At 49.2% G+C, this 23032-nt stretch overlaps 1 protein-coding gene and 5 non-coding genes across 6 annotated transcripts in view; 4 read left to right on the top strand and 2 right to left on the bottom strand.

Moving 5' to 3' along the window:
* LOC130040153 (uncharacterized) overlaps positions 1-23032 on the bottom strand; it is a 249284-nt gene that overhangs the window by 55223 nt on the left and 171029 nt on the right. The window contains exon 6 of the mRNA XM_056132168.1: positions 17284-17345. Coding sequence (XP_055988143.1) covers positions 17284-17345 — 62 coding nt within the window. The remainder of the gene's footprint in view (positions 1-17283; positions 17346-23032) is intronic.
* Positions 4288-4359, top strand: TRNAD-GUC (transfer RNA aspartic acid (anticodon GUC)). The gene has a single exon. It is a non-coding gene; the product is annotated as a tRNA-Asp (tRNA).
* TRNAR-UCU (transfer RNA arginine (anticodon UCU)) lies at positions 16213-16301 on the bottom strand. Its single transcript is given in 2 exon segments — positions 16213-16248; positions 16265-16301. It is a non-coding gene; the product is annotated as a tRNA-Arg (tRNA).
* TRNAS-AGA (transfer RNA serine (anticodon AGA)) lies at positions 17613-17694 on the top strand. Its single transcript has one exon. It is a non-coding gene; the product is annotated as a tRNA-Ser (tRNA).
* On the top strand, positions 19509-19580 carry TRNAQ-CUG (transfer RNA glutamine (anticodon CUG)). Its single transcript has one exon. It is a non-coding gene; the product is annotated as a tRNA-Gln (tRNA).
* TRNAS-AGA (transfer RNA serine (anticodon AGA)) lies at positions 22212-22293 on the top strand. Its single transcript has one exon. It is a non-coding gene; the product is annotated as a tRNA-Ser (tRNA).

The raw sequence follows: 23032 nt of genomic DNA, 5'->3' as shown, positions 1-23032 counted from the left end.
CCTTGTCACAGCCACGCTACACTCTTACGTCTCTTGTTCCCTTTTCACCCCTACAGCCTTATACCTCTTGTTATCTTTCCTAGGGTTTGATAAAACGTGGCCCCTGATCCTAATGGTGTTTTGTTCAATAGTTTTGTCATGACAAATAAGAAGCTGAATGTCATGAGAATTAGGAAACTGTAATGTAATGAGAACTGAGATGCTGAAAGCAACCCCAAGGTCAGCCTGAGAAAGGAGGAAGGGTCCTTGCTCGGTTTGAGCCTAATCGGGCCGAATAAGGGCCTCCCCCTTGACAGGTTGTGTTCTCAGCAAAACTCCAGCGAGGCCTGAGTTTCTATTTCCTGAAACATCTTGTGACTTTTCAACCAGCCCCAGACCAGAGCCCACCAACTGCGACAGTGTGGATGAAAAGTCACGGGCCCAGCAGGTGGTTGAAGGGCTGGATGAAGTAACACAGAACAAGACCCTTTTCCCCATCAGTCCCTAACCGCTTACATCAATCAGAATGAAAGAATAAGTTTTAAAATATAAGACTTGGGTCAGTTACGCTGCCAGAAGAAAACATCATGATAGGTTTTAAAATTAGCTAGGCCCCAGTTTTGGGAACGAGCAGTTGCGGTTTCCCCGAAATGAGACAATCATCACAAGACAAATCCCAGGACCCAGCGGGTGGGCCTGAGCAGCCATCAGGTGCTGCATCAGCAGCTTGTGTGCTAAGAATAACAGCGGGTGGGCCTCACCGGCAACACGCTGTATCAGCAGTTTGTGCACTAAGCATAAGGACTATTAAACCACAGAGTATGTGCAACTTATGTAACCACACGCCTGCAACTAGAGTCGGGGTTCTTGCCAAGACTTCACTGTGTCGGATGAGAACTGGACTCTAGGTCGAGTTAGCAATAAAGGTTGCTTTGCTTTTGCATTCTCACGCGTGGAACTGGTCTCTCTACAAACCGGAAACCCTAGACCCGACTATCACAGCGACAGCACAACAGTCTGTCAATTTACAACACATTGGGGAAATGCAATATGCCAGAGACAGCTTCTTTGACTCGGCAGATGCGCTAAAGTCACATGAACCCAAGAAGACTTCCTGTTGACAGATGCCCCCAAGGGTCTCCGACAACCTCGTGGTTCTTCTTGTATTTAGCTAGAAAAATGTGGGTTAAAAATTAAATATCATCAGGATGATCCTCCTCCCTTGTGCGAAGGGAGGAAACTGATGCCATGACAGGCGGCAGAAATGGGAAAAATCAGATAAGCCTCAGGCTGAGTTCCTGGAACTGAAACAGATTCAGTTTCCCAGCAATGAAGCAATGCACAACTAGCCAACCTGAACCCACCTGGGAAAGTTCCCAGGCTCAGCAAGTGGGCTCAGTTAATCAATTCTCACAATGCCCCAGAAGTTGCCTTTTGTTAACCCTAAAAGAAAGAGAAGTCTATGTAATCATTCAATTAGTACTGATACTGGAAATTATTGGTTGTTGCCTGATCACTGTTACCCTAGACACTTGCCAAAACACCTTTGTTTGGTAACTAAGTAAGATTCTTTTCTGAAACAATAAGACATTCAGGTGTAATCGAACAATAAGGTGTAATCAAACACCTTAAGACAATAAGGTGTAATCAAACCCTATATAAACAGCTTGCTGTCTGAAGTCAGGGTCGCTATCAAGAGACCACTCTGCGGGTGAGATAGTTGACCCCAATATACTGGAATAAAACTCCTACTGCTTTTGCCTTATCATGTTTATGTCTCTGTCTGTCCTGGGAACCCAGAATCCCGGGCTTGGAACTCCCACCCTCAAGTCTGACATATATAAAAATTTTAAAAAGAATAGGAAGAGGAGAAAGTAGCCTCTGCCCGTGTGGGTGGTGCTTTTCCTGGTGAGTCCATTGTCACTGACAACTTGGGAGATCCCAGTAATTTCCAAGATCCTAAGTACCACAGCCAGGTATTCCTCATCATTTTGGATAGTGGATTAGGTTGCTGCTGTAGGGCCTGGGTGGTTCAGTGGTAGAGCACCAGCTCTTTCATCTGAGGGTCTAGGTTTCGAGTCCCTGTTCAGGTGAGCTGAGATATTTCACTTTGGGAGGGCTAAAAGCTGAAAGCTAATACACTTAAAGGCTTTGCCCTAAGGGTTTACTGAACTTTGGTTTAATTACCCTCTTCCAACAATTTCCTTATGAGAAAATGTTAAACTAGTTAATAGGGTTATTGAAAAGTAAGTCGTCACTGGTGGAGGGACGGGTATTTGATCATTGTATAATTGAAACCCAAGCACAAAAATTTGTAAGTCTACAACTGTACCTCATGGTGTTTCACTAATTAAAAAAAAAGAAAAGTAAGTCGTTTTGAAATTTCCTGGAGATTTCTTATAAAAAGGGAGGAGAAGGGCTGGTTGTAGGGAGAGGGATTTAGGTGGACCCTTCTGGAACGTCTTCCTTAGAAGAGGGTAGTGGTTTTCCTAGTGTAGACCAGCTTTTCTCTCAAAATTTGTAGTGCCTGGTAAAATTCCTGCTTGAAAAGCCCACATCCAAATACAGTTTGAAAGAATCCTCCTTTGAGTATTTGCTCTGAAAAGTTTCTGTGGTTACCCAGGGTTTTAGGTTAGGATTGAACACTCTGACACAGGTTTGTAGTCTAGAGCTGAGAGCACCGTGTTAAATCAGGCCCATGAAACCACGGTACAGAGAATTCACTGCTTATAGGTAAATTTCGTCTTTCGCCTGATGATGTATAGTCCAGATCCTGCATACAAGAGTTCATCCTTCTCATTTTCACCTTTGCTTTTCTTGGGGGTTGTGTTATATTATTAATTTGCAATAATTAGATAGATGCCACTTTGAATCTGTTCCTGACCCCTGTAGGCAGATGAAAGAGATGTAACCCTTATTTTGAGAGGGAATAAAGTAAAACTCAATAAAAAATGCAGTGAAAGGCCATCCGCACTCTAAAGAATGGCCTGGTTTCTACTGATGGAAGGCCTTATTATTGGCAAAGGTGCAGGTTTTAAGATTCCTCCTATTTTCCCACCAGATTTCTCCTTCATCCCCCTAAATGAAATTCATTACAGAAATCTAGCACCCGTGTTGTTGAAAGCAACCGTACTTGGTGTGTCACTTCTATGCTAGTACATGTTAGAAGCCCAAATTTGGGGAAATCAGAACGAAAATCACCTGCATGCAGGGAGTGGGGGAAACTGTTTTCTTTAATTAACAACTTCACTTCTTTCAAGGTTTCCATTTGAGAAAGTGACATTGTTTCCCCCCAACTCCTTTTCCCACTTATTGCCAATGTCAGTGTTGACAAACGGAGACAAAACTAAAGAAAAAACAGGAGCAAGTCTGGGCTAATAGAAATCGCAGTTTGGGGAATATAGTCCGTGTCAAACGAGAGTTGATCTGGGGATTTCCAGGTTTAACAGGCACTCTGGTGTAATTGTTCCCACCAGCTAGGATTCTCGAAAATTCAAGTAAAAAGCCCCTGTGTGTTTGCTCTAATCTCTCTAGTATCCTACAATGGCGGGTATCCTGTTTCCAGGATGTTACATTAGAGCCTGGAGGTGAGACCTGTGTAAATTGCACTTCCTGTGTAAGTTACTTTACTTCCTAACAGCTTGTCCATCTCCAGTTCAAAATCCCTTGACAGGCGTTATTCATTTTTGCCTCATTTCCACCCACTAAGAAGCTCTGACTGTGTGTCAGTTTAAAAATGGTTTTGCATGTTGAATCCCAGTACACTGCTTCAACCTGCAGGAAGAAATGCGAGAACTGTATACAGCATCACATAATCCCGATGGTATGTACATACAAATACACCAGGTTCCAAATCATGCCTACATACTAACAATAAAAAATGAAAAAGCGACAGTTTCGTAAACTTGATGTTAGGGTTCTGTCCTCATGTACAGTTTTTTCACAGCATAATTAAATTTTACCAATTAAAAAAATAAGGAGTAAACTTGAGGTGGAGGGAAATTGATTTGAAGGTTTTTGTTACAAGGTTAAAAGCATTCCTTGCTATGAATACGCATTTACTTGTTCTTAATAAAATTACTTACAGCCATGCCAAACTTTATGTGGGGCTGTGGTTCTTAGACTTTGGCTGCAGCTCGGGGATACTCATTGTAGAGAACCTTGTAATAGATTACTTTTTTTTTTTTTAAAGATAAATTGAACCGATCTACTTTTCTTTTTCCAAATTTTATTAGATTCCATTTTTGAAGTTCGGCTTTGCCCAGACATATGACCCAACAATTATACTCCCGAGGTTGGCTGCCAGCTTCCTCGTTAGTATAGTGGTGAGTATCCCCGCCTGTCACGCGGGAGACCAGGGTTCGATTCCCCGACGGGGAGGAATCAAGATGACTTTTTGGTCACTGTTTTAAACCAATTCCTGCATGGTAGTTACCAATGTCTTCCACCAACGTGAAACTGAGCTTTTCGACAGCAAAGGCAGCGCCAAGACAGGCTGCAGGGCAAGAAACATTTTAGAGCTGGCCTCAGTTTCCCGTTCCTAGAACAAGCACTTGTGAATTCCCCAAAGTAAGGTGGAGAACTCTAGACCAATCAGAAAGGGCTTCCAAAGTCCCGGGCCAAGCCCAGGGGCCCAACCAATCACCGCGTGCCGTCTCAGCAACCTGTGCGCCCAAACCAATGCTGGTAGGAAACTGCAGTCGTCCTGTGGCCGCCGTTGTCGGTGAGGACTTGGACCCCTAGCTCGGGCTAGCAATAAAACTCCTGGCCTTTTGCACCACCCTTTTCCTCTGGGGGCTTGTCCGGGACAAAGGAACTAAGACCCTCCGTGTGCAATTTTGCCTCTGGAAACCTGCACGGTGTCTGGAGGGCCCGGTGGCAGTGACTTGCATTGGCCCAGGAGAGAGCTGGAGAGTTGGGGGAGTGTGGAGACGCCCCTCACTCTCCCCTGAGGGTCCCGTCGCCGTGGAAGCCATTTGGTGGAGGAGACGCCCCCAGCACCGAGCGTGGGGTCAGTAATTTTCGGCCAAAGTCTGTCTGTCCAGTTCCGTCTGTGTGGTTGCCTGTGCTCTCATTTTGTCTGCTCTGTGTCTGATCAACTTTGATCCTCTTGCCAGTTATCTTGTCAAAATGGGGCAACCTCAGGCCACTCCTCTGGGTCTCAGGGAGAAGCCCGCAGTGTCTGTCCAAACACAGAGAGGAAGCTTGATCGCCCCTGTGGCGCCCAGTGGCCCTGCTTCGGCGCCGGGTGGCCGTCAGGTGGGACTTTTGAACTAATCACTGCATCTGCAGTCGAGAATCGCGTTTCTCCGCGGTGCTGGTGGTCATCTGGATCCGATTCCTGCACTCGGGTCTAGCAAGGCCCCCTCTCTGGCTAAAGCCTTTTCCTCCCCCTCAGGTATCCCAGATTCTAGTCAGTCTCTGAAGAAGGTGCCTCCAGTTCCCACCGCGCCCCCTGCCCTACTCGAACTCTTTATCCTGACCTCAGAGATCGGGACCCCCCCATCCCCGCACCCCCCCTCCACCAGTCTGATCCCCCTCAGGGCAGCCTGTAGGCTGGGTGGGGCTCCTTTTGGTACCCACCAACTTCTCCAGGTCGCAGTCCTGATGCTCTTCCTCCCTCAGCGCCTCCTGGACCCTGGGATGAGAGCAGGGTGCAGACCCTTCAGTACTGGCCCTTCTCATCCAGTGACCAGTAGAACTGGAAGGCCCAACACGCCTGATTTTCTGATAATCCTAAAACCCTGATTAACCCTTTAGATTCCATTCTTTCACCCACCAGTCTACCCTGGACAACTGTCCGCTCCTTCAGGTCCTTCACCACTGAGGAGCGGGAGAGGATCCAGGTGGAGGCGTGGAAGTGGGTCCCTGGGGCAGACGAGCGACCCACTCACAAGCCTGACGTGATCGCCCCAGTCTTTCCCTTGGCTCGACCCCAGTGGGGTTACATACACCTGCAGGGAGGGGGTGACTGACAGCTCCGTGTCCCCGAAAGCTGACTCATTTGGCCAAGGCAGGTGCAGTTAAACAGGGACCAGAGGAAAGCCCCTCTGCCCTTCTGGAATGTACTATGGAGGCCCTCAGACAATGTACCCCTGTGGGTCCAGAGTCAGAGGAAGTAGGGCGGCAGGAGTCTGGCAGCACTAGGTATTAACAGGAAGCTGCAGGAATTAGATTGGGGAAAAGACAATTCAGGACTTACTAGGGGTGGCAGAGAAAGTTCATAATGCCAGAGAAACCCCAGAGGAAAGGCAGGAAAGATTGAGGACGGAAGACAGGAAGCAGCAGGCGGCTGCGAATCGGAGGCAGAACAGGGAAGTGGTGAAAATCCTCCTGGCAGCGACTCAATCAGAGAAGCCCCGGGAGAGCAGGGACACAGTCGAGACAGAAAGATGGACAAACTGACCGCAAGGAGAAAGGGCACTGGGCGAGAGACTGCCCCGGAAGAAAGGAAAGAGGGGTGGACCCCCTCACACACCCAAGTTTTGACTGGTCTCGGGGGAGGAGAGGGAATAGGGGTGACAGGACTCGGAGCCCCTCCCTGAGTCCAGGGTAATCCTCGGAGTGGAGGGGACGACCCCGCAGACTTCACGGGAGATACAGGGGCAGCACTCAGTTGTGAATAACGATCAAGGGAAAATGTCCTTAAAGGTCAGCTGGGTACCAAGGCAACTGGGTCCCAATCTGATTGACGGACTTGGGTGGATCTCAGTACTAGCCAGATTTATCGCTCCTTCCTGGTCATTCCCGAATGCCCAGCCCCTCTGCTGGGCAGAGATCTGCTGACCAAATGGAGAGCCAGAATTTATTTTGAAAAAGAAGGAATAAAGGTGACTGACAGGGAAGGACGCCTGCGCCAGGTAACGGTTGTGTCTCTAAAGGACGAATACAGACCACCAAGCCCCCTCGGCCCGGATGAGGGAAACTGATACCTGGCTGAACCAATGGGGGCCCAGGATGGAATCTTCATGGAACTGAAATCAGGGGCAGATCTTGTCAGGGTCCGGCAGTACCCCATGTCCAAGGATGCCAGGGAAGGCAACGCCCCCCCCACCCTAGGAGGTTGCTGGCTGCAGGGATCCTCAGAAAGTGCCTCAGAAAATCCTCCCCTCCTCCCTGTATGTAAGACAGAGGGAAAGACTTTCAGACCGGTACAGGATTTACGTGAGGGTCTTAGACACCCATACATTCTGCTGAGCGCACTTGCACCGTCTCTGATCTGGTATACAGTTCTGGACTTAAAGGATGCTTTCTTCAGTCTCTTGCTGGCCCCAAGGAGTCACGATATATATATATATATTTTTTTTTAATTTAGTTAATTTATTTATTTTTGCTTTTTGGGTTACACCCGGCGATGCACAGGGATTACTCCTGGCTTTGCACTCAGGAATTACTCCTGATGGTGCTCGGGGGACCCTATGGGATGCTGGGGATCAATCCCAGACTGGCTGCATGTAAAGCAAACGCCCTAACCGCTATGCTATCCCTATGGCCCAGTCAAGATATTTTTGCCTTTGAGTGGCAGGACGAGGAGATGGGAATTAGTGGACAATTGACGTGAACAAGGCTGCCCCCAGGGTTCAAGAACTCACTGACTCTCTTCAGTGAGGCCCTTCATAAAGACGAAAGTGAGTACAGAAGGAAATTCCCTACGTTGCTCCTCTTATGGTACGTGAATGACCTGCCACTGGTGGCCCCCACAAAGGAAGAATGTGAGGAAGGAACAGGAGCCTGCCCGAGACTCTGGGTGAGTTGGGGTACCGAGCCAGCGCTCAGAAAGCCAAGACAAGCCAGTCAGAGGTCACTTATCTGGCTGGGGTCCAAGCTGAAAGACGGACAGAAATGGCTCACGGATATGAGAAAGACTGCTCACCACACCAGCCCCAACAGGCCAGGAGGTGAGGGAATTTGGGGGGGGGGGTCCATCGGCTTCTGCTGATGATGGGCACCTGGCTTTGCTGACAAGGCTACGAGGGAGAAGGTACCCCAGGAATGGACAGAGGAGGCATATGGGGCTCCCAGGTGCCTCAAGGCAGCCCCCTTGGAAGCCCTGGCTCTGAGTCTTCCTGACTTGAGCAAACCTTTCAGCTGGTCATGGGCAAAAGAAGAAGGGTAGCTGAAGGGGTGCTGACCCAAGCCCTAGGGCCGTGGAAACGCCCGGTACCCTGGCGGTCAAAAAAATTGGATCCCGGGCTGAAGAGATAGCACAGTGGGTAGGGCGTTTGCCTTGCACACGGCCGACCCGGGTTCAATTCCCAGCATCCCATATGGTCCCCTGAGCACCGCCAGGAGTAATTCCTGAGTGCATGAGCCAGGAGTAACTTCTGTGCATCGCCGGGTGTGATTCCCAGCATTCTGTATGGTTCCCCGAACATCACCAGGGGTAATTCCTGAGTGCAGAGCCAGGAGTAACCCCTGTGCATCGCCAGGTGTGGCCCAAAAAGCAGGAAAAAAAAAATTGGATCCCGTGGCAGCAGGAAGGCCTCTCCGTCTCAGAATCACTGCCTCGCAGCAGTGATGGTAAAAGATGCTGACAAAACCACCCATGGACAAGCCGCGAGAAACCACCACCCCGCACGCCCTCTGGGAAACGGCTTAGCAGTGCCAGGCTTACCCACGAGCAGAGCGTGCCGCTAGCTGCTCCCAAGTGTGCTCCGAGCCTCCCCACTGGGAACCCTGCCCCCTCCTACCAGCCCCTGGCCTAGAAGCTGCCCATGGACAACTGGCAGGAGATTTGATCAGACTTGCAGAGGGTGAGGAGCGCCCGCACCGAGCCCTGATTAACGGTAACTTTGTGCGGTTTACTGGTGGTAGCAGCTTTGTGCATGGGGTTAGGGGGGATAAGACGTGCCACAGCTCCGAGGAGATGGGGTGGGTGACCGCCCTGCAGCCTGGCACCAAAGCACAGAGAGTGAAATTCATCGCACTGACGCAGGCTCTCTGGCTGGCGAGAGGCAAACGGCTGACTGTGTACACCGACAGCAGGTCCGCGTCTGCCACTGTATGTATCCACGGAGCCATGTCTCAAGAAAGGGGCTTCGTCATTGCAGAGGGAAAGGACATCAAAAACAGAACCAACTGATGCCCTACAGGAGGCCATGCTGCGCCCATTATTATTCATCGTCCCAGACACCAGAAGGGAGATGGGCTGGTGGTGACTGGGGGCAATCCGACACTGCCGCCACCCCAGTCTGCAGTGGAGCCCTGGCCATGGGGGTCCCAGGAATGGGTGACTTGCCCCCGAAGCCTCTTGTTCCCCGCAGGATGTATTGTGGACCCTGATGAAGTCTGGTGAAGGGACAGTGGCGGGAACTTGTCACTCCCGGAAGAATTAGGAGAATATTTGTTTCAGAACCTGCATCTGACCACACATCTGGTAGTCCAGAAGGTGACTCAGCTCCTGCACACCGCGAGGGTGCCGTTTCCAGCTCAGAACAAAATAGCTCAGTACTCAGGACTTAGTACAGCGGTGCCAGGCTTGCCAACAGATGAAGTTGGGAAAGGTTAAGGGTTACCATGCAGGAGTGAGGAAAAGGGGGGAGATGTCAGGGGTTTCACGGAACATGGACTTCACCGAGGTAAGGCCAGGAAAGTACAGGTACAGATACAAACGCTAGTATTTGGGGACACTTTCTCGGGATGGGAGGAAGGCTTCCCCACTAGAAGAGGAACTGCCGGAGTGGTAGCTAAAAAAACTATGAGAAGAAATCGAACCTAGATACTAGGTATTTCTAGAAGAAATAGAACATAGATCCGGGCCTCATCGGGAGTTAGGCCCCAATACTGGGCCCGCCTTCGTGGCACAGGTATGTCAGGCTGGAGCCCGAGAGATGGGGACTAGTCGGAAATGACATTGTGCATAGGGCCTCCGCATTGCAGGGCAGGTAGAAAGAATGAACCGAACTTTTAAGGAGACTCTCAGTAAATTGGCCACTGAAACTGGCGGGGACTGGGTGGTCCTCCTTTCCTTCGCCCTTCTTCACGCTCGGGACACTCTTAACCTGACTCCTCCTGAAATCACGTATGGATGCCCCCTCCCATTACCCCTCTGGAGCAGGATCGGGGCAGGCAACAGGGGGTCTTTTGGAAACTATGAAAGCACTGCAACAGGTGCAGTGTGAAACTTGGCCAGCCCTGCCAGAGGTGTATGATCAGAACCTCAGGACCCCCGGTGTGTGTGTGGGGGGGGGGGGGGGGCGCAGTCACTCTTACTCCCCGTTGGGAGTCTGCATAGAGGGACACCACTCTCTTTTTTTTTTTTAAGTTTTATTTATTGAATCACCACGAGAAATCACAAAGCCTTTCAGTTTAAGTCTCAGTCGGTCATACAATGATCAAACACCCATCCCTTCACCAGTGAACATTTTCCACTACCAAGAACCCCAGTATACCCCCATCCCCCTCCTCCGCGCCTGCCTGTGTGGCAGATTTCCACTTTGTTCTGTCTCTACGTAGATCACATTCAATATTACGACAAAAGACCCAACATTACTATTTGGAATTTTCCCGAACATTCAGACCTGCCAAAAAGACATCATTAGATCACTTGTTTTCTATTGCTGATTATGAAGAGCCTATGATGTCGTGTGGCCGCAATAGCGGCCACGCAATTTTGGATTTTTGATATTTTAGTAATAAGCCTAGGGGGATTACTGCCAAAAGCCCCAGGGTTCTGAGATTGGTTTGTGTGCCTCTGGGATCATGGTGTTCAGGAGGCGTTTATGGGTGTCAACCTGGGGCCTTGTCAGGGCAGGGAGCAGGTCTGATTCCACCCCTCATCCCACAAAGACAGGCCCAGCGGTGCCTAGTGACAGGGACACCATTCTAAGACCTTGCAGCCCAGGTGGAAGGCCCCATTTCTGATTGTTCTCCCCGCTCTTGCCTCTTTGAAGGTGGATGCTCACTGCCTGGACCGGCCACTGGCGCATGAGGCCGGCTCGGAAGGAGGACAGAGCCCCCAGGAGGGGACAGCATCTGCAGATCCCAGCAGCCGTCGGAAGGCCCGTCTCCCTCCCCATGGCGCGTCCCCTGTGCGGGATCGTGGTCCTGCTCATACTCCGCGCCACGACGGCTGTCCAGGGCAACGCAAGCCCAGGGCAGCCGTATGGCCTCACCTGGCAGGTTCTCAATGGCGAGACCAACGAGGTGCTCAATGCCTCCTACCGCGAGGCCCCCGTGGGGACTTGGTGGCCCGACCTGGTGTTTGACCTGGAGACGCTGGTGGAGAGCGTCACCTACGACCCGGGCTACATCCGGAAGATTGGCTTCTTTGCGTGCCCGGGACATCGTGGTGAGGAGCAGCTTGGCACCTGCGGGGGCGCCGAGCGCTATTACTGCAAGGCCTGGGCGTGCGTGTCCGCTAACGACGGCAAGTGGCGGTGGCCGTCGCCGGTCAAGGACGACCTCATCCGCTTGGCCTTCCTGCGCCCGCTGCTTGGGAACGTGGGCCTCGGGCAGTGTGAAGGGTGTGCCCAGGTCCGGCTTTCCTTCACCGAGCAAGGCAGACGGGATGGGCGCTGGGGTGGTGGGCTCACGTGGGGGCTACAGCTGTACGAGGGGCCCTTCTATTACCCAGGGGCCCTCCTCACTGTAAGGCTGAAGGTAGGAGATGCCGGGACGCCGGCAGGCCCGGAGGAGGTGGGAGAGGGAAAGAGAGGCCAAGAGCAGTGGCGCCCTGCGGGGTCTCCAGAAGGGTGGGAACCAACAGAAGTGACTGTCACAAACGGCTCTCCCAAGGGGACCACCCCACCCCCTCCAGAACAGGCCTGACCCCATGTGCTCACGACCAAGGGACTCATCCCGCCTCTGAATTCTGTGCACTGCCAAGGTTGCTTCCCAGGGGTTCTTCATCACCCAGAGGGGGAAATGGAGGGACATCTGCGGGCAGGGGAGAGTCATGGCTTCAACGGGGAGGTCCGCAGGGCCCTCACCACCGCAACCCTGTTCGTCTGCGAGCTACAGCTGTAGGGACCGGGGTAGCCTCTCTGGCGACACACAGTAGGAGCCCAGCAGGGCCCAGAGCGGCTGTGGATGAGGACACAGACTTTCTAGAAAACTCCATCTCCCACTTAGAAAAGCCCCCACCTCTTTATCCGAGACTGTGCTGCAAAAGAGGCGAGGTCTGCAGCTAGTATTCCTCCAGCGAGGGGGTCCGAGTGCCGCTCTTGGCCAGAATGCTGCCTTCATGCAGATCACACAGGAGTTGTCGGGGGTCAGTGGCCAAAGCCAGAGAAAGACTCGCGAGAAGAAAACGCCAACAGGAACAACAGGGATGGTTTGAGTCACGGCTGGACTCCCCTCCGTGGCTCACGACCCTACTACTCTCCTCCTTTGTGATTTTACTTCTGACTCTTACCTTTGGACTATGTGTTCTGAACAAGCTAGTGGCTTTCGTTAAGGATAGAATAAATACTGTGTAGCTTCTGGTTGTCACTGTCACTGTCCTCCCGTTGTTCATCAATTTGCTCGAGCGGGCCCAGTAACGTCTCCATTTTGAGACTTATTGTTACTGTATTTGGCATATCAAATACGTCACGGCTAGCTTGCCAGGCTTTGCCGGGCGGGCGAGATACTCTCGATAGCTTGCCCTCTTCTCTGAGAGGGGCGGAGGAATCGAACCCGGCTCGGCTGGGCTGGCTGTGCACAAGGCAAATGCCCTACCACTGGCAGCAATATCATGAGTTGGCTAAGGGGACCCCTCTTTCGAGGAACTAGGGTACCAAGGGTATGATTGCTCTTGAAATGCACAAGAAAAAGGTGGCAGGGGGGATGAGAAACTGAGCTTCTTGAAAGCTAAGGCAGTGCCGTGACAGGCCTCAGGACAAGAATATTTTAGAGTAGGCCTCAGTTTCCCCAAAGTAAGGTGCAGCATTCTAGACCAATCAGAAAGGTCTTGCAAAGTCCTGTGGCCAAGTCGAGGGGCCCAACCAATCACCATGTTCTGGCTCAGCAACCTGTGTGCCCTAACGCCTGTTGGAACTGGAGTCAAGGTCCTTGTCCTGTGGCCCCTGCGTCGTTGGGGACTGGGACCCTAGCTCGAGCTAGCAATAAAATCCCCTGCCTTTTGCATCACGCGAGTGGTCTCTTACTTTTATCCTGACCCTGGTAGAGCAACGGGAGTGGGGTTTTGAAAATAGGTGCTGTTGACTCTGGAAATTTTACTCTAGAATCTTTAACTGAAATTTTTATTTGGCGACTTTTGGAATTGCCAGAAGCTGTTTAACAATCTTGGAGTTATAGAAATACATGACAAAGAAAGGAGATATGTTCTTTTTAAATGAATTTTCTTTATTACAGAAGGAAAATACAGTTAAAATGGCCTGAGTAATGAAATGACCTTTAACTTAAGTGCAAGACCTACAAAATGTTTTCAGATGTTTTTGGATATAGTGCAGGATTCTTTTTCTGCAAGTAGCTGGATAAAAGCCAGACTACCAGAACAGGGAATTGAACTCTGGACCCTCAGATTGAAAGTCTGGTGCTTTACCATCTGAGCTACTCGGCCCCTAATTTGGGATGCCAAGTCTTTCTATAAATTATTAAATTCCCTACGTAATTTAGATCATTAAAAGTTGCTGAGAAAACCCATGATTGAAGGGCTCTCCAAATGTGTGTGGGGGTCTTTTAACGATTAAGAAAATCGTTTAACCTCTACCCCATTGCAGGGAGAACGAGGATTACCCCGAAACTCCATGATTTCGAAAAGAACTGAGGATTTCAGACTGAGGTTTCAAAAGGCTCAGGCCTGGGGAACCGTAAATTAAAGACCTGACTTGCGGGTTCCCTGACAACCTTCGAGATAAAAGGGAGGCCACCAGCGTTTTTAGCAGCGATGAAAGTCTTGGAGAACCTGAGAGAAAAGACGGACACAGGAAAGTTCTAGCTTTGGTAAACGCCGGGGAATGCAGTCGGGGGAACACTCCAATGTTTCTCCGAGTTTCCAGAATCTATTTGGGCCCGTTTTGCTCACTGTCCAGAAGCTGGAAGCCCCGGGCTGCAGCCCAAATGTGGGAACGAGCTAGAACCATCAAGTCACATGGATAATAACCATCAGGCTAGACGCTTCCGCCACGCAGTATTGGCCCCAGCCTGTTTGACGCGAGTGTCCCCTACTGGCTGTCATGTAAATAGTTTCTCAAAGGGCCGCAGATGCTCTCCTTGTCCGTAGGACTTTGGGGTTTGAATTGTGGGGACCCTGGGACGGAAAAATAATGCTGACGGCGACGATGACGGTGTTCGTGGCGGGGATGTTGATCGAGCCCAGGTCTCATTCCCGGTTCGTTAATGATGTTTGGTTTGTTGGGGAGGGGGCGAGCACTGCAGAAGCCCGGGCCCCCCATCCCGGCACCTTCCTCCTCCGTCACTGCATCGCTAATGAACTTCGGCCCCAGTTTTTTGCTAACCTGGATTTTAACTCTAACGTTGCCAAGCTGGCTGTGGCGGGTGCTTCAGGCTGGAAGGGGATGTGTGTGGTTGCGAATCGTACCAATGGGAAGTCCAAGAATCCTTTTTCTTTCGATTTCTGGGAAACTTTAAAATATATATTAGCTATTCTTAGCATCAGATCATAAAAAAAAAAAACACCCAAGTAGCGGGTGGATTTGGCCCAGAGGTGTGTGTGTAAATCAACAACCTTGGTCCTATATTTATTTTTATAATACATTCAACCACTTTTTCTGTCCATCTCTCCCCACATCCCTTATTTACCTCTGTTGCTGGCAGATGGACAGGGAGGGGCCCCGGCAATATGATTTTAAGGAAGAAATAACACAAAATGTGATTTGAAGGAGTTGCTAACCCATCAGCCCCTAAGAAGCCAAGGCACGAAGGGAGGAACCACTCGAAACGGCAGGTCCAAGAAGGGGGGAAAAAGTAATGGAAGATTCTGGAACAGATTATCAAGATTCCTCCTCTGGCCACACCCTAAGATCCCAGCCCCAGGTGGGGCAGTTTGGGAAAGTCCTGGAAACCATCTTTGAGAGGCAGGCAGCATCACGACTGGGATGTGCCGGCTCTCTCTGACTACATTTCTCTCTACATTTCTCTAAATAAAACTATTTGGCTTCACTACTCGCCTCCTGATATTCTTTTCTATGAGGACAGGTAAGGAGGGTCTTGGAAAACCCTGGGCAGGAGTGAGGGCGGGCTTTCCTTTTCCTGCCAAGAGCAATTCCTCACTGGAGCCTTAGTCCAGACTTGACCAGTCCTAAGCCATGTCAGGTGTTACTCTGGATGACCAAGGTGGGTGGAGCGGACCGTGGACGCTACCTTCCTGGCTCCCCACTTCTCCCAGGTCACCTGCAACAACTGGCGAGATATCCAGGATTCAGGTGACCCCCAGTGGAATCTGTGAACCACCCAGGAAACAGGAAGCCCTCTTCCACCTGCAACAACTTCTATCCTCACTATCCACTTATACGCCATTCCTGGTGTCTTCCCTACCATAGCGAAGAACCAAATAAACCTCTAGAACTTTTGTGAGTGGAGAAGTCAGCGCGTTAAATCTGCAGAACGGTGAGGCCACCACCAGGTATGGCCCCGAATTAAAAAAGTATAATGTAATATAATTAAAGAATATACTGGCTGGAACTTCAAACAAATTAGCAAAAAGAATCAAACTGGTAGGGTAAGATATCCTGCAGAAATTGTAAAGTTTTTTAAAAAGTGAAATAACAAGAGCAGGAATCTAGCTCCTAGAGGTTTACCTGCTAATTTATTATCCAGAATTATAAGTGAGATTCTGCAAAACAGAAAAGAAAACAAGGCATTAGGACCCCAGGGACACAGAGGAGAAAGAAACCGTTACTCTCCAGTGCTGAGGGGCTTCCGTGAAACCAAGTCGAGATCCCAAAGCGTAGGCCAACTGTGCCTTGCATAAACTGAGGAGTGGCTGACTAAGTCCATTGAGCATCTCGTGGCAGTCACATGGTCCAAGACAGAGAAATGCAGAATAAACACACTAGAGCCAACATGGCTTAAGTTGGGAATAGAGGCTTAATCTTCTGTTGACAGGAGTTACTCACTTTGGAGAAGGTATGGAAGCTGTAGGAAGCTGAGAATTGGGATAATGACGATGTTTATTTAATCCTTGGTGAGGTACTGCATCATGACAGCACACTTCCGTAGGCTCACGAGTCCATTGTCTGTTTTCTGGGTCAGTGCAGCCACAGGTGGCAAGGTCTCCATAACAACAAACTGCGGGGAGATCTAACAGGTGCAGAAACAAAACAACCCTGACTCTGGCGGGACTCGAACCCGCAACCTTTGAATTTCTTTTCACTCACGCTAGAAGTCCAATGCGCTATCCATTGCGCCACAGAGCCCGCTGGGGGAAGGGGTGGCCAGGTGGAACCTTAAGATGGTGCGTTACTCTTTCGATTGTCTCTTATTACCATGAAATTACATTTCCAGGAAAACTATTCTGTTCCAACATCCCGACAATGTAAGAAGCACCAGAAGCTAGATAAGACCACGCGGGAATCACGCAATATCCGACACGGGAGACATCTGGTATTCCACTGACATTGGTCTCCAAGAGACAAGAAGGACTTTGTCCTAAGAGCAAAAACAAACACACACACACACACACACACACACAAATGTTTAATTTTATCTGGCCTCTACAATTCTCCTCTCAGGACCGTGCGTTTGGAGAAAACAGAATTTGATGATGCTCGAGGAATTGCCTTTGGGAGAGATTTACCACCTGTGGTGCCTCCCCATTGTAACTCGCCCCGCCCTCGATTTTTCTCTCTGGGAGAAAGAGACCCACCCTTCTAGCCGCTCTCCTGTCAATGGGTTTCCCAAGCAAGCTGCCTCTCTCCTGAAATGCAAATCCACCGTTGCCTCTCTCCAGGGAGAGAGTCGAGGTTTTAGAAACTAGGAAATATCCCCAGGGTTGTTACTCAGGAACTTGCTTTTGGATGACCCACTTGGGGCTGAGATGCAAAAGGCACCTTCTTGGCTTTCACTTTCCGTGGAAGTGGGGTCCTGCCGTTCTAGGTTTGCTGGGTCACACCTGTCATTCTCTGAACCTTAGGAACCAGCGTTGCATTGAAATATTTTGTGGGGAATCTTTTCTGTGGAGCACCTGAAAATTATGCTGACGGGATCAGTGAGTTGCAAAAGTGAAAAGATCAGAAAATGGATAGTGACTCATTTAGAGAAAATGAGTCCATCCGTAAAAATAAACCCCGGTGACATAATCCATTTTTTAAAGAAAGCAGCTAGGATCTCACAAGAAATAGAAATTCACGGACTTGCCACACTTTTAAAGTTTCTTCAACTGCTTGGAAACACAAGCACACACGGCATTTATTTGCAGATTCCTTCCGCCAGCAGAAAGAAGACTGAGTACTGATCCTAGGCTCCTGGGAAGTTTCCAGTATTTTCTCTCCTTCCACCGTCGACTTTCCCTTTGCTGCCAGGGAGCAGCTGACCCGATATTCACTGGAAAGGACTATGGTGAGCGCCTGCCCTGAGTATTCTCAGACTGGGGGTGCAGGAGACAGTCTGGTCTTCAAGTCCTGCTCACCTGAAATGGTCCTATTTACTAAGCCCACTTTATCTTATGAGTACTGACTTTATATCTATTACGTTTCATTTTATAAATTGAGAACATCTGTTCTTTATCTGTAGTCGTGGCCGAGTGGTTAAGGCGATGGACTAGAAATCCATTGGGGTCTCCCCGCGCAGGTTCGAATCCTGCCGACTACGGCGTCTTTTGCCCTGGTGTCCCACCCCTTGTCTTTCATTCTTACCTCCTAAGGCAGCAGTGTAGGTGTGTATTTCTTGTCTACAACTGAATCTCCTAGGAAACCCCAAGAAAAAAAACAAATACGAACGCCTCTCCAAAATTTTGCTGATTCCCCTAAGCCCAACAATGTACAAGGCTCAAGGGTGTGTGTTTTTACTCCCCAGATGTTGTTCCAAGAAAGCTATTTTGAAAAGAGAAAAACCCTAGGAAATGACGAAGATTAGAATTTAATATAGGAAAAGTATCAATTGCTCCCAAAATTAATCTGCAGAGTATTATCACTTTAATTTCTAGTATTCAAAAATGTTTTCACTAATTTAGTTCCTATTCATATAAATTCTTAGCAACAGCTTTACCCTGAATAATAATAATTTTTAAAAAAGCAAGCAAATAAGATCCATCTGGGATTTTGATACAACTGCATTTGATTTACAGATCAGCCAGGAGACCAGGCGGCTGATTCTGGGTCCACATGCCCTATCCTCAAATTTGTTCACGAAAGAACACAGACCAGCACTTTCTGCAAAATAGCATTGTGAATTTTTGTGCAAGCCCCAAGTTTTCATTTTAATTTGTATTTAAGTGCTTTATTTTCTCTGTACCTTTGGACATATCTTGCCATTTAGGGCACTTTCTCCCACCTATGCCCAGTTTTTTTTTTTTATATATATATTGATAAAGTTTTTTTCTGAGTAGAAACTTCTCCAGGGCGGGAACTGTCCTCTCATCTTATATGCACCGTGCACAACTGATTAAGCAACTAACAGGAGTTTGGTCAATTAAGTTATACAAATGATCTTGAAGAAGGCATCAATCGAATGACCTCTCGCCACAATAAGAACTTACGTATTACTGTTTGAATCATTCTATTTCAGTTCTAATTTCTTCTCTTCCCAATTTCTTTTTTCCTGCTTTCCATAGATGTGTATTTATATAGTACGCATATATACATATTTTTTCCAGCCACCAGCACAGATCCGTAGTGAGAAGACTTACTAGCGACAGGGACGCAGGCAAGGAAAGCATCTTACACCCCTGCAAAACCACCGGCCCAAATTCTAAGGCGCAAATCGATTCCAAAAGTGCAGTTGAAATTTTGCAGAAAACTGGAGACTGAGCGGGTTATGCAGAGTATGGAGGGGGAGGAACAGGCAAGGTGTGGGATCAGCATCGACACTCCAGAAATTCCACGACGGTCGGAGCCGAGACGGGTGCTCTGCGGAAAGGCGACCTGGCAGCCTCGGGAAGGCTGAGCCCGCGACGGGCACGCGTGCCCAGCTCCTAGAACACAACACTGGACAAACCCCAAAATTTCCTGTAAGCACACCTGTGCTTTTGTTTCCTCTCAAACTTGGATTTTTCTAGAGGCAACAGACCTGAGAACCCATCCAGTGAACCAAGGGGCAGATAAGATGGAACAAGTCTAAGCTGAAGCTTCCCAGTCTGTCTAGAAACTCAAAATACCTACTCCCTTCACCGATTTTTTTAAAACTTGAATCATACTGTGAGTGTCACGGTTGGGCTCAGTGCTGGCGCGTAGGTGAATGAGCGCTCCCTGTTTTTCAGAAGGATGAAAACAAGAGCAAGGACCACTAAGCTGAGGTCCTCGGGTTTCTGGATTCATGGACTTGTGAAACCGAAGACAACGATGCCTTAAGGATTTTTTGAGGTAGAATTTTGTCAAGTATACAGAAGAGAAGAATCTGCAATTGATCGGACTGAATGACTTCAGCAGAGTCTCTTCCTGGCTATTTGGGAGACCCCCTCCATGTGCGGTTCCATGGTGTAATGGTTAGCACTCTGGACTCTGAATCCAGCGATCCGAGTTCAAGTCTCGGTGGAACCTGCTTAACCTTTTCTTTCTTTCTTCCATCTTGATTTACCTGAAAGTCCTCACAAGGCTAATTCTGAGGAACAAACCTGAATAGGAATTCATTCTGATCAAATGTAGTGTATTTTTTAAGGAAGAAGAGTCATTCAAGGTAAACACAAGAGGTAGACAGCAAAAGCCCAATGCCAAAAAAGAGAGGGGAGAGAGAGAGAAAGAGAGACAGAGAGAGAAAGAGAGAGAGAGAGAGAGAGAGAGAGAGAGAGAGAGAGAGAGAGGCAGACAGACACAGACACAGACAGAGGGAAGAGAGAGGGAGGCTGGGGAGTGATGATGGGAGGGAACCTGGCGACATTGGTGCTGGGAAATGTAGACTGGTGGAGGGGTGGGTGTTGGTACACTGTATCACTGAAACCTAATCATGAACAGCTTTGTAAGGGTCTATCTCACAGTGATTCAGTAAAAAAATTAAACAAAAACATAAGAAAAGCACTACACTCTGCTCCCACTAGAAGCCAATTTGAACAAAAAGCAATAACCAATCCTATGGGAGTATTTTCTGTGCACATTAAAAAATGTTTGAAACTGTCATATATTTCAAATACGGCACATCAATAACTTGAATGCTACTGGAGAATACATGAGCAATCATACGTTTCTCTTCTACCCGTAATACTGAGCTGTTATTTACTCCATGTATAATGTGGGGGGGGATCATATATTATATACTTACTGTCTGAGTTAAAGGGTGTGTGTGTGATTTTTAAACATCTGTAGGTTTTTTTTTAAAGTGTTAGATTTGACACACTTCAAAGTAAAAACTTGGGGAAACACTTCGAGAAATGTTTTACTGCAATCTGACCACTGTGCCCCTGTAAACGCCCATCAACTCCTTCTTAGCTAAAATGGACACCGTTAATCTACAAATTACTTTTATTTAAAAAGCCTTCTTTTCAATTTTTTGCTCTTGTAATGCTTTTCATTTCTTTCTTTATTTTTAGTTCACTGTATCTGTCAGTGACTAGAGGATTTATTACACTGATTTACTGGGTTGGGGGTCACGCTGAGGCCAAACTTGTTTCAACAAAAAACCTGGGTGGTCTGTGAGTAGAAGGAAGAGCACCACACGGTGCTAGGGCACAAGGCAGTGGTTGGACAAAGCTCAGAGAGAGCGAGAAAGTCCCCGACGCTCGCTCCACCTGCTTTCGTGGATAACCATAATGTCCCCGTCACTGTTCTCTTACCAAAGTCACTTTGGCTCACGGCCAAGCCACCAACACGTGGTTCCATTTAGACTCTCAGTGGGGCTATGAACATTAGTAATCGATTCATCTGGAAGCCTGTTGTCCGGGGAGGTCTTCTCAAGGTACCGCCCCCACCCCAGTCCATACATAGGCATCCCCTGAGCATTTAGGAGAGAGGCTTATTGGCAGGCCAGATTCGGAGCTCTTCAATCAGAAGGTGCAGGAGGTGGGGAGGTCCAACTGTTTCTTTTTGTTTTTCTTTGCGGGTCACATGCAGCAACGCACAGGGGTTACTCCTGGCTCTGCACTCAGGAGTTACTCCTGGCGGTGCTCAGGGGACCATGTGGGATGCTGGGAATCGAACCCGGGTTGGTCGCGTGCAAGGCAAATGCCCTACCCGCTGTACAGTCGCTCCAGCCCCCAACTGTTTCTTTTTTTTTTTAATTATTGCTTTTGTTGGGCCACGTTAGGCAGTGCTTGGGAGCTACTCCCAGTTCAGTGCTCTGGGTCACTCCTCTGGGTGCTCAAGAAGCAAGAGAGAGAGATGGAAATCAGGAACCTGGCATCCCACCAGCCCTGTGAGCTATTTCCTGTTCCCAGCTGTTGGCCATAACAGGAACCTCCTTCCGCCCTCACCCCATGCCCAGTGTTTAGGACCATCTGGAGAATGTTAGTCAAAGAAAAACGAATTGCATGGATGCAGTTTTAAATTTCTTCTTGTGACTGACCTCAAGGAACGTCATTTCACAGAATAAATGAGTAAATATCCTGGTTTCGTCTGTCTATGAGATCATTATGAAACCAATTGAAATGACATCTTTGGAAGACCTAGTAATTGCGCTGGGAAAGTGCTCACGATGGAGTGCTCCCTGGCAAGTGCTGGATGCAACAAAAAGGGACTTTAACTACAAAACATGTCAGAGCCTCCCGGTGGCTGCTGCCCACTAATTGGCCCCTTTTAACGGCACCTGCACACTGGCATCACTTTACCACCCTGTTCACTGCATCTTCTGTCATATCGATGTCCCCACTTCCATTTGAAAAACCGACAGCCACTTCAGTTTTCCAGTCTTCGCTCTCTCATGATTCTGCTATCAACTTCGAAGCACGTCCCAGTCCTGTGTCCCACTCGTGGGCTCCCAATGAGAAACTGAGCCCCGGGGGAGGCTGCTCTTGCTTAGTCTCCGACCCAGGCTCTGTGCTTGGGGCCGTCAGAGGGAGGGGCCTGGCCCAATGCTACTTGACCCCGAGCTAACTCAGTGTGTGAATCACTTTGATGATGGAAGCTGGGAGGAAATTAAGAACAAATGTGTGGGTAGAAAATGAGACCTTTGGAGAGAGCGGAAGGGCTCCCCTTGGAGTAGATCTTCCAGCTATTTGGATAGAGACACACTCTGTGTCTTATGTAGTCGTGGCCGAGTGGTTAAGGCGATGGACTAGAAATCCATTGGGGTTTCCCCGCGCAGGTTCGAATCCTGCCGACTACGACACCTTTTGATTGTCCGCACACACCTCCTGACTCCTCAGGCTGCTTGATGCAGCGAAATGGGCCAGGCCAAAGTGCCACGATTCTTAACTATAAGCCTTCACACCCACACACTCAAACCTTCCCCAACCAGCTGCTTCACATTCCCCTTTAGTCCTTTGGGAACCTATGCCCACACAGTGCTCTTGCTCCTTTTCCTCCCCAACAACACCCACCCTCCCCTGGCCTCTCTTATGCCCTGTTGGGAACGCGGCCTTTCCTACACCAGAAGCCGGACAGCAGCTTGGACTCTCTTCGTCCAACTGTGCCCTTATCACCTGCTCCTCTCCAGGCCTGGACGCCCTCCTGGGCGAGGAAACCCAGGAAAGCTGAGCTCAGATTCAAGTGCTCTGCTTGCCAAGTGGTCCGGGCACACCGGGTGGGTCTGTCTGAACAAGGGCCCTGGGGCCCAGGAGGGACATGCAGGAAGAGCCATTTTCTTTGTGATGCGGTCCCAAAGGCAGGGATGATGTCACACAGGTGGGCCGGTTCTGGAGTTCAGGGTGCTGGAGAGAGAGAGACTGAAAAGGAGGTTTGATGAGTTCTGGGCACAAAGTGAGTCCCAGCACACAGCCACTGGCCGGGAAGTGTGACTGATGGGGCCACTTGCTATCGGTGACGTTAACCACCAAGGCCTTCTTCCTGGTGTGAGGCCGAGAAAGAGCCTCATATGCACCATGACAGGCTGCACTTCAGCAAAA

This window comes from Sorex fumeus, unplaced genomic scaffold, assembly GCF_029834395.1.
Source record: "Sorex fumeus unplaced genomic scaffold, SorFum_2.1 ptg000094l, whole genome shotgun sequence".
NCBI classification, from domain to species: Eukaryota; Metazoa; Chordata; class Mammalia; order Eulipotyphla; family Soricidae; genus Sorex; species Sorex fumeus.
Note: the sequence above shows the minus strand (reverse complement) of the source record. Positions and strands in the feature narration are given on the sequence as shown.